This window comes from Haliaeetus leucocephalus, unplaced genomic scaffold (genome assembly GCF_000737465.1).
Source record: "Haliaeetus leucocephalus isolate CR32 unplaced genomic scaffold, Haliaeetus_leucocephalus-4.0 Scaffold339, whole genome shotgun sequence".
NCBI classification, from domain to species: Eukaryota; Metazoa; Chordata; class Aves; order Accipitriformes; family Accipitridae; genus Haliaeetus; species Haliaeetus leucocephalus.
Window position 1 is genome coordinate 3337292 of NW_010972775.1, and position 12066 is coordinate 3349357.

Here is a 12066-nt window from a genome sequence, read left to right on the forward strand (position 1 = left end):
CAAGAATGGAGTAATTACTAAGGGGAGAAACAAAACGAGTGCAATAAAACGGGATATAACTCAGAGTAATGGGATGAAAGAGAGAAAGGGCATATTTGGTCTAAATGACGGGAAAGACTTCTTCGCCACGAGAGCTAATAGGTTGTGGCATAATCTCCCATGAGAAATAGGGAAAGTGAGAAATGGGAAGTGCTTGGCACATTTAAAACTGGAGTAGCACTAACAAATATGCTGTAGCAAATAAATCAGCAGTGTCACATAAATGTCTTTCTCATTTGTGTGCTGCGATGCTGGCATGCCAATCTTATGCAGAAATCCTCCTGCACATTTGTCTACACTGGTTGTGTGTGTATGTTGATTACCAAGGAACATGCATGCTTGAAATAAGAGAATCTCTCCTTAGACTTGTGAAGTTTTAAGCTGAAGTGAAAATTGATATGTTAGAAAGGCCCCAGGCTTTGGCAGGGGGGTGCTGAACCACTCTGCAGCACTGGTGGAGCAGGGGAGGAAGAGGAGAAGGTTTGAGAACTGCGGCCGTAAGCCAAGGTGCTCAAATAATACTGTCTGATTTGTGGCAGGACTATTTATTCGCTGTTTGGCTGTCTCTTCCTTATGGCTCTATCAGGAGGCTGGTGGGAAAGCATTGCAGGGGAGGCAGTGCTTACTGCAGATTGATCCCAGTCACACTGCACGCTGGACGCGCAGTTGCTGTGTTGTATCAGAGGTCCCCGACTGGGGAGTGCTTAAGGAGGCTTTTTTTGTTGTTGCTTGGAGTTTTTCTGAGTTGGAAGGGAGGGAGAGGAAGTAAAGGAGGAATATATGAGTGAAACTCAAAAATAACTCTTTAGTTAAGGCACACTTATTGGGCTAACTGGACTAAAATTGACTGCTAGAAATTATATTTATCAGTTAGCCTGTAGGAAATCAGTGGTTAATTATCTCAACTGCTTGGTGAGTTGGCACACCGATTTCCATTCATTTGAGGCTAGTTATTCCTTTGAAGGTAAATTTTTGGCTGTCTAAAAATCTACATGCAGTTCATATTAATTGTGGAACATGCTTTCTTTTTGAATATCTGACTTCTCTGAACAGTTTTTCTGGAGCTTGGAACTTAAATAGAATATAGATGTTTGCTTGAAAGAAACTTATGGAGAGAAAGTTGCATGATTGAAAAAAAAAGATGTATACTTTTGTGTTTACATATTAATGTCTCATAGGGAAAAATGTTTCCCTTCTAAATCATACTCTATCTTGCTCAATTACATTTCTGATTGTTCAAAGAAAGATTTTATGGCCAGAGTCACTAGCAGTTTTTTCTGTTAGTTTGTTATAGTATAATACATTCTTTATGGACTAATAATGATGGTATTTATAGAGCACTTCCCATTTTTTTTCCCCACATGCCAAGTGCTTGCAGCACTGGAGGGGGGGGAAAGAAATGATTTTGTATTAACTAGAATATCCTCATCGTTGACAAAATCAAGATGATTAAATACAAACTGCCAATAAAGTTACACAAAATTAGCAACTTAAAAGTAGTGAAGAAGAAGATCTTACTTGCTTTATTTTAAGCAGTAGGAGATAAAACCAATTTTGCAGGAAAGGAAAAGGGCGTGAGTAAGTTCTAAAATACTGGACCTGCTCCAGCAAAAACTCAGTCATTTGCAAACTGTAAGAATAATGGTAGGAAGGTAGTTAAGTGTAAAATTCAGCTAAGTGGAAGTTCAAAGAGGACAGCTAGAATAAATAAAAGTTAATCTAGAAAGCTGGGAACAAATACAAGACTAATTTAAATTGAATCTTTCCATTTATAACCGATAACATAGCATAATGAATGCAAAACAAGCTGGATGTGAATGTCGCACCTCAGAGCTAAAAATATTCATTCATTCTGCTACATTTTGAATAAGCTGCAAGCAGTGTATTAGACAAAGGACCTGGGTGGGTAGTAAGTTGGAGTTGCCAAAGAGATAAACTACACTAATCATCTAGGTGACATTTTCAAACTTTGCCTCTGTAGTTTCCCATAACTGAAGCACTACCAAAAATCACATCCAGATTTTTAACATGATTCTTAAACTCCAGGCAATTAATTTGAGAAGACAGAACAGCTAACCAACTTGTATCCTCAACAGCATCTGTCAGGCAACATTTCTGTCTTCCCAAGATTAAGGATAAAATAAAACATCTGACTGGTGACACTGTCAGGCTTTCTTCCAGATCAGCAGCTTAACTTATGGGTCCAGGTTCCATGAAATATGTAACCAGGTATTATCAACGTAATGATGGTTCTCAGTGTTTTAAAGTGATCTGCCTAAGCTATTTTATGCATACAATGAACAAATCAGGGAACAAGCCTGGAGATTGTTTCCTTTTGGAAAAGTTTGTAAAAAAGAGGAAGTACCCATCTAGAGATTGTCTATATTCTTTAAATCGTATACAAAGCAATAAAGTATAGCTACAAAGATAACGGCAACAGATAAAGATTAAATTTATTAAAATCCCTGTAGCAGTATGTCATTACAGGAAATATGGTATTCAGCTGTATTACCTATATAGTATTTGATATGTATATATGATCTTTGAGAAAAATAGCACCTGAGAATTTGAACTCCTGCTCTAAAGAATACTCTCCCCTGTGCACTGGCAGTGAAATGCTTTTTTCAAAGGTGTTCAACATGATAAATAAATGGGTTAAAGATTTGCTGCATTGATGAAACTCAGGACAATTGTCTATCAGGCATATCTTTTATGTAGGAATTTCTTTAATTTCTGTTGGATCTCTTCTGTGTTGGTGTTTATCTAGAACACAGCAGATCAAATAGCATTTCGGGCTGCAGGAGGATTGACTGCCCTTGAAAATGTTCTTCAAGCAGTGACTTCTCCCACCAATCTGAATGCGGTTTCACGGATTCCTTTTAAGTAAGTATGACTGGTCCTTCATTTGCCACTTAGAATCACTAGAATATTTATTTCACATCTGCTGCTTTGCTGCTGCTTCTCCTCATAGTCGAGTGTTGAACTTCGAACTGTGCTGTACTGTACACTGCCATGGAAGGTGAAAGACTTTTCCACTCAACCTCTGGTTTCTAACTTAGTGATTTTATTTCTAGCTGTGATATATTTGAGCAGTGGCGTCCCTAATTGTATAAAATGAGAAAAGAGAAAACTGTATTAAACAAAGAGCAGGTACATATCTTTTGAAGTTAGTCTGTAGAGATCTCCAGTGGGAAGTGGAGGAATTTTTTAAAGGATTGTAATTCACTGGAGTCTGCTTTTAAAATGAAATCAGTTGTAAGATACTGCTAGCTGAAAGGGCTTCTACAAACAGGTAAATCAAAATTCTTGTGGATTAGAGGAATTCCTCTTTATAGCACATAAGAATAGAAGGGTTTAAATGTCTAATCCCTAAAAAAAACGTGGTGACTAAACAGAATGCCTGCAAAAACTGATAACTCGAAAGCATGCATTTTCCCCTAATCTCTAACTGTAATTTTTATCCATTCAAAAGCACATATGTGCTTTCAGAGCCCAGCTAGGTATGGTTTTAGTACAAGAGGAACCAAGCCCAAGATACCCTGTTGTGTACCATTGTCATCATTTGTTTGTAGATGTATTTTAATATTGTAATAATTGGAATGTAAGTGCTACATTGTGAGGATTTGCATTAAAACTGTTCATTAATATGTTACGGGACAGGTGTAAAGTGCTAGGAAAGAACACCAAGGAAAAAAAGTGGTTTTAAGATACTACCTTTACTCTTCAAAGAGAATAAAATTCCTACTTTCCCAGTAAGTCATGCAGAATGCACTTGCTGCAAGTCCAGCCAGCTCCAACTGATGAGCAATCCTGAATTGGTCCTATGGTGAGCAGCTCAGCAGCAGCCTTTGGAATTGTTAATTTGCAGAGGCTATAATTTTGAGTTACTCTCATCGATGTGGGATAAACTTTGCAAGAGAAGGGGCTGCACTGTGCGGCCACATAAAGCTTAGCTTAAATTTAGCTTTAAATTCTTAGAACGTGCATCTTCTATACATCCTTGATTTTTGTTCTTTCATTTTAGGAATAGTCTCACTTTGTCAGCCTTTGTTGAGAAGGTTTGAGAATATTGTGTTTACGTTACTGAAAACATTTTGTTTGAAGCCTGTTAGACAGTATGAGGATGTATTAGTTCTCAAAGGAACTTGTGTGCTGGTAAATAAAGCCCCGTCAGCTGCATTTGTGTAACAGAAAGAACATCCAAGGAGATTTATCAGAGGTTCTCCTCTCTATGACAGTTACTCTCTGTCTCATACCTGTTTCAGACCAGTATAACTGGTTTCTCAGATTCCTGAGCCTATTCATGACTGAATTATAAACAGAATTTTTAAACCTTTAAAAAATTCTTTAGATGTTCTTTTATTAAAGCAAATTTTCAACTCTCTGTATTTCCAAAAGAAATATCAAGGCAGAAAAGAGATTAATATAAACTATTCTGACAGCTTTGTATGTTAAAAAAATCTACTGAAGAACTTAGCTCCACTACTGAAATAACAGGATTTCATTCAACTTTACAGCAAACTGCAGTCTCCAGTTTATAGGCATCTGAAAGTATTGTAGTTTGGTAGTTACACATCAGGTTGCACGTAATTTAACACAGGATCCTCCTTTCTAAAGCTAACTGCTCTTGCATGTTTTTTTTCTGCAAGAGTCTAACTGCTTGAGTCTAACTTACAGGGTCTAGAGTCTGCTAGAAATGTAGCAGGGAACTTGATGTTGCTGCGTGTGATGCAGAGCCTTCTCTATTCTTTCTGATAGAGAAGAACATATTTTGTGCAGAATCCGCAGCTCGACTGTCAAGAGCAAGCAGTAGTTCCAGAGGGTGGGACTTTCCGTGAGCAGTTTGAAACAGGCACAAAGGTGGCTGGTTTAGAGAAGCCATGTTAAATGCATATTAGTATGGTCTCACTGAAAGTATTTAAGAAATTCTTCAAATGTGTTGCTGTAAATATAGAATGTTTGAGAGAGTTTCAAAACCAAAGGATAATGATAGAATGTATTCAGTTCTTTAAGTGAGGAAGAAAATTTATATCGCATTTCTCCTCATTTAATTTTTTAAATGAGTTTGAAATTATTTTTCTTTCTTCTGTGCAAATGTAATTTGCATCCTGACTTCTTAAACTTTGAATCTAGCAAATCAGCAGTTTTCTCTGTTTAAAGACAAAACAAAATCCTGTGGAAAGAAGTTGAATTAAGACCTTTCATTAATTGCCCTCCAGTCTTCCCCTCACCAAATATGCTTTGCTAAAGGACACTATTGTACTTAAGATTGTTTGTGTGCTCTTGCAATGTTTAACCATTTGTACTCATCTTAAATTGGGAATTTGTCTGTTGTTTTGTGATGAGGATAAGCTATTTACAAGTAGGTGAGGAGATTAGAAGGGCTATTATCTACATCTCTCTTTCTCCAAAATCCTGGCAGTATGGTGCAGCTCAGAACTTTAATCCCATGTCTACAAGATAAAGCTTTATTATCAGAAGATTTAACAATATGCCTGTTGTTTTGTACTACTGTCCAGATTGGTAGTTAGAGCAGCAGGACGGCAAATACTGTGAATAAGATGTGACATTTATGAGACAGATGATACATTTGGTGTTGGGGCAATTTTTCTCCCCTTCAGATAAATCACTGAAAAAGGAAAAGAGAAAGCAGTGGATTATAGTAAGTTTTATTATTGGTGTTAACGTACAAATTAGTGTCCAGCCGCGTTATTTCTTAAAGTAGCATTTTGTAATTTTCCTGGATTTGTTCAGTTCTCCACAAAATAAGACCTATTCAGCAGAATTTCAAGAGGTTTCAGAGTCTTATGGTATTTTTCTTACACTTCTACTAAAAAGCAAATGGGAGCTGCACAGCAAAACAATTGAATGACTTAAGATCAAGACCAGAAGATGAGTCTCATCCCCTGTGTTGCCTTGCATATGTGCTATGGGCAACTCATTTAGCCCCTTTGTGCCATGACATGTTACTGGCCTTAAAAACTGTAACAAGTCTGCTAACAAATGAGGTTTGTAGGGTTTGTTTAATTAACATTTGTGAAATACTTTGACTTCCTTAGGTGACCAGCGTTTTATATAGAAACAAGCAGCAGTCGTATGAGGATCAAAGGAGGACTTTTGTCACAAGTTAAGACATGATTAAAGTCTGGTTTATTATGATGTATCTTCTCTATTCATACAATTTCTTGTATCATTTACTTAAAGCAAATATTATCAGGGTAAAAAAGCCCAAACCATAATTATATACATAAAAAGCAGAAAATAGTGCCTGCATAATATTATGGATGGGGTTGATACAAATTACTTTTTTCAGTAAGAGCTATTTTGAGCTGAGAACTGGTTTTATAGCTTGTTTGTAATTTTTACTTGGTTTTATGAGCATACATTTCTTAAGCTGCGCTGTTACTGTTCATGCAGTTCTATAGGATTGTCCACAATTTTTTTTACAGAAAGTACAAAACAAGCTTTCTTATTTTCTTGTAAGGTTATTCCCTCTAGAGAGACATTCATTGAAAACTAGCAGTTGGTGCAAGGACATAAAGATACCCTAAAGAGAATGAGCACTGTGCAAGTTCAACATCTGAAACCTGCAGCATCTGTCTCTTTCCATGATGTATTCTTGCTGTGTGTCTCAGAGCTGGATTTCAAGCTCTGAGAGCCCAAGAATAAAGTAAACTTGCCCTCCTGTGTGATACAGGAACTAGTTTTATTGTCAAAAGGAGCTCTGGGAAACGTTACAAAACTTTTGGATTGAGAGCCAGATCTCGCAATGAAACAAATGATAAGCCAGGGATTGGAGTATTTCTGTAGAAGATTTTCAAATTCTATCACACCTGTAAATGTTGGGGTAAATTAATTGTTTGATCATCAGTTGTTATTCAACACTTTATTCCTAAGTACAGTAACATTTCAGAATGAAACTCCGATCTTGAAAGAGAATTGTTGCTGAGTTTTGTCTTCTCTCTATTAATTGGAGACTAGACTTCAGCTGGAGTCCATTTTTTAATTGGATATCCTTAAATAATGTAAAACACAGACAAAAGAGTAATTGATTATGAATCTTGGAGGGTTCCTGCTTGTGTAATAGGCCCCATGAGTGAAGTATAAGGGTCTGTATAGTCTTCAAGAGTTAAAATTGGTATTTTTACCTTAAAATCAATTTTTTGTTGTTGTTGTTTCAATCCATATTCTTACCTTGGTGCTTCTTCAACCATTCCACTCTACAGCCATTCTGTGCACTGTTTTCAGTAATAGCTCACCTCCCACTTCTTCTCAACTCAGCTTTTAAATACCAATACTGATCACTTTCTTTCCCCATCAGAGTGCTGCATAATATTCAAACTGGTTAAAAATGAGCAGTTTGCTACTGAATCAACACATCCTAAATTTGATAATGTTTAGTTTTGTATTCTTTCACTGCCAAATTGAGCTATTTGGGTTATTTTCTTCATTGATAATCAAAGTACATTCATTTAATATTCATTTATAATCTTCAGAAGTTGAAAGTAATGTGAAAAAGCTTTACGCTTGAAACAGGCTAATTGTTTTATGTTGATCATGCCCTGATTTTTACAAAGCAACAGCTGTGAGTTCTCACCTACATATCCTGGTGCACTATGGTGGATTAGTTTTCCATGGTTGGATACTGTTGCTGCCTCAGTATTTTGAATAAAAGTTAGTTTGTCAACTTGTTTATATCAAGCAAATTGAGGAGAGTGAAGATATGCTAGCATAAAACAAAATTACGTACATACATATAAACTGTTGAAATCTAGCTTGAAAATGTTGATTAAAATGAATCCTCTTCCTATTTCTTTGTACTCATGTAAAATAAATATCACACACAGATGCATATTTTTGTCTAGTTTAAAGACCCATTTCTTTTTTGGATCAACGTTTGTGTACCATAATGAGTGTTTTTTATAATTGGATTTACTCTAGAGGAAAGCCTTCCATCAGAGGGCACTTACTGTGTGGTTTGAGTATAAATGCTGCCTAACATAGCTTTAAAGCTGATTTGCGGGTGTGATACAAAGTTTAGAGCAACATCAGTAATCAATAAACAGCTGCTTTACATGAGGCTCATACATTACTATTTCAACTGATTTTGATATCTCTTGAGATAAAAGTTTTGGAATTAAGAGCAATTAGAGCTTCCAACAGGGGAAAAAATGGTAAGAAATTTATTGAGTTTTTCATCCCAGAGAGTTTAACTGGTGGTTAAAGTAAGTTCTGGCTTGACATTCGCAGCACTCTGCTTGTCTCAGAGGCCTTGTGCAGAAATGGTGACAGTTGACAGCTGTTGTTCCCTTAATAAGATTAAAGTAAAGAAATTAGTCGTGCTGTCTTTAATCTGCCATTTAACACCGCGAACCACCTGGGGATGGCTTCTGTGCTTGACACTTCCAATTTTGAATTAAAAAAAAAAATTGTGGAACTGAATCATAGTTCAGAGTGTGCTGTGATTAGAATGTATTTAGACGAACCATAGTTAGCAAGAGTATGTTATCAATTAAAAGAACCCTCTTTATTCTTGTGAAAAATTAATTTGACATCCATTTGCTTACACCACCTTTTCAAATGCATTATTTGAGTCTCTGAAAATGCAAGTACTCTTTCTGACATGAGATTCAGTTGGGAAATACAAAAACATGATGCATTATTACCATGGAATTTGTTCTCTATATAAAGTGGAAAGGTTTTGTGTTTTCAAATGTAAAATAAATGATCCTCTTGGGAGTTAGGAATCCCATGTATCAAAAAACATTATTGCATGAATTAACTTAATCACCTCAGAAACTCTGAAATGCTGTCAAAATAATAAGTTAACCTACCAAGTTCATATTTGACACTTTGGATAAATTATAATGTTTATATTTAAATAGAATTAATCTTTATTTTAGAATAGCTGTTAAAATGACAGATGCTGATTTAAAGCATCTTCTCAACTGAAAATAGAAACTACCAGTATCTCTCTCCCCGTAAACACACCTATACCGGGGAATAATCTTCCATGAAAAGTAGAAGTAGGTGCCTAATGAAAATTTTTTTCAGCATTACTGAGGAAAGTGAAATAAATACCTTTATACAGTCAAGATAGGAAAAGAGAATCCTGTTGCAAGGGAGGTTTTAAAAAATGCATGTGAAGCATGCTACTTGAATTATGTGTAGGTGTTGTCCTTGTAGGGTAAAAATTAGATGAAATAGGTGAAAATGAACCTGCCTTTGATCAACAAATAATATTTTAATATTGTTTTCATGTCATGTGAACTGCAGATTGAAACTGATTTAATTAGGCAGTAGAGTAAAATTAATATAACTGGTAATATGGTGATGCTCAGAATATTAACGAAGGAAAGGTATGAATGTTCTTTATTTTTTTACAGATCAAACCAAGCAAGGTAATTTTACTTTTTAAAATTCAAAATTATTTCTCCAGCTGAAGAAAAGACAATCCAGAAATACAAATGAAAAAAAAACTTACTCTAAATATTCTGGCCTCTGAGCATTTCCAGCTTTTTTTGGCTTGAGAATACAATGGATGTATATAAGACGCTTCGATTTCAACTCTTGGGAGCTGTGCTAAGTAATCAGATGCCACAGCAATCAGTAAAGCAGCCTCCCTTATTATGTAAATAACTTTGTTGTTTCAAAAAATATTTTGGGAGAAAAATAAAGCATAAAACTCAAGTCTCTCTTCGTAAGTATGTTGAATTAGTCTGCAGCTTGTTATGTTAAATACCAGCTTTGATGATTTCTGTATGATAACTTGTTTGTTGCAATCCCACTTTTGTATGACCTTTTGACAGTGCTTACAATTGATTTTCTTCTGTGGAGCTTATTTGAACTTAGTCACATTTTTTCACATGTTAAAAAAAACCAACAAAGTAAAAGTTCTTTTCCTTTTGGTTTACTTTAGACAACTTGAATTTCTAGCCATCTTTATTACTGTATATATTTGATTCATTTGTGTTGTGTGTCTATGTGCGTATTTGTATAGTAACAGTGATAGCTTTTGTAGTAAGCAAAGTTCAAGAAATTAATTTTGTGTTTATTCTGAAATAGTATTATCCATGATGAGGTTTATCTTCTCTGTGAGTATATTCTATAGGACTGGTCCCAGCTTCCCTGCAAATCCTGTTTTGAGAAGAGCACTATAATGGGAGCAGATGGAAATTATTGCACATGATGCAAAGAATAATTGGGCATGTTTTGTACATCTGGAGCTTTCTGTGACTCATTGTGCTTATGATTTTCTATTCTTACTGTTGCAAACCTGTAACCTCTTCCTGCCAGCCATAGGTGTAGGTCAGTTGATGCTATTGTAGTTATACACTAACGCTTAAAGGCTCTATACAGTAGTGGTTCACAATATGTCAGAAGAAGTTTTTGGACAGGAATTTCACCTGTGCAGTTTTGCTGGCTCAGTGCAAATTACTTGATCCTCTCCGTTACTTGATTAGTTCACAGGCGCTACGCAATAGCCTCTTGCTGAAGCTGGTCCCGGTATACTGTGAATTACTTCATACAGGTGTTTTTTTCTTGAAGGTTGTGCTAGGAAGCGGACCTTATACCCAAATTACTTGTGTGATATAACTATAAGCCACAAGAAAAGAATATTACATATCCAAATTATGAAATTAGCTGATAGTCTGTGTAAGTTCTGTTATGAGTTTTGAATATGGAAGAGTCCAGTAGCCATACAGTGCATGACTTCTGATAAGTATGGCTTTACTGTTTTGAAGTTACTGATTATTTAATTGATTTCATGTAAATTTTTAGTTCTGTTTGGAATCCCAAGTTCAAGAGAACAAATGTGTATTGCTGAAAGGTTGTTTTTTGATGTGCTTCCATTTATTTGCTTTTGATTTAGTGAAGAAAGAAGTAAAAGTCTTATTTTTATTTTTCTTTCCTTCTGATTTTTTAGGTCCCTCTGCAATACAGTAAATGCTTACAGCCTCACCTGCAGTAATTGTGCAGAAAACTGCACCTACATTCTTTTTAGTAATAAGATCACTTTTCTAATGGACCTGTTGATACACCAGTTTACGGTATGTAAAATAGCTATTTTAATTTAGAAATGTTTGTGTGCTTCACAAACATATTAGAGTATTTAGAGTATAAGAACACCAGGAGATACATGACACTAAAGGCTCAAAAGAGTAAGATTCTTTTGTTGTATGTATTTGGTAACTGTATCTACTATACTTCCATACAAATGCGTATACTTGCTTCTGCTAATAAATTCTGCAAAAGCATGCATACCAGGAACTCTCGTGAGTGGACAATGTTCTATCTTTAATGTTTTCTGAGGTTGTCTTTAATTCACCCTGTAGTAATATTTAAAGTATAGAATATTATGTGTGATTCTAACGTGTTTTGGTATCAGGAATATAAGTCAGGTCAATATGTCGCTGTACTTTGATTTGCTGAAGTGCTTAAATAGCAGGACTCTTTAACTGTGAAAGTTTTAATTTTCCAATGTTGCATTTAATTTGAAATGTCATTAAATATTTTATTTGAAAACTCATTTTTAATTCATAGTGACCTGCTCATCATAAGATATTTAGTCTTGGTTTTCTACTTATAAATGTGTGTATGTATTTTCATGAGCCAAGCAGTTTGTTAATTGAAAAGTTATGTACATACTTTAAATAATTTAAATGACACTGTTAGAATCAACAAGCCATAGGACTGTTGATGAACACTTTAAAAAGATAGTCCGAAGGTCCTTGACACAAAGAAAACCTGAATGCAACTTGTGCATTCTCTGCTAAGTAGCTGCCAGCTCATTGTTCTTCACCAAATCTTTCCAAGAGGATTCCAGGTATTAGATTTCAAATATACTTAGTGAAAGGTGCATGTATTGTGCTGGCCCAGTCACAACATTGCTGGCTCTCCGCAGAGCAAGCCAGAGCACAGGCTCCATGGATAATTACACAAGAGATGAAATCCTTCAGCACTTCACAAGTGACAAGATCCATTCTGATGCCAAACACCTTCCCTTTTCTCAGTGCAGCGCTGTGT

The 12066-nt window shown here is 35.6% G+C and overlaps 1 protein-coding gene across 3 annotated transcripts in view; it reads left to right on the forward strand.

The window, feature by feature from the left end:
* SCAPER (S-phase cyclin A-associated protein in the ER) overlaps positions 1–12066 on the forward strand; it is a 170718-nt gene that overhangs the window by 111720 nt on the left and 46932 nt on the right. For all 3 annotated transcript variants that reach the window (XM_010571658.1, XM_010571655.1, XM_010571656.1), the window contains exons 24-25: positions 2807–2922; positions 10967–11090. In XM_010571658.1, the coding sequence (XP_010569960.1) occupies positions 2807–2922; positions 10967–11090 (240 nt within the window). The remainder of the gene's footprint in view (positions 1–2806; positions 2923–10966; positions 11091–12066) is intronic.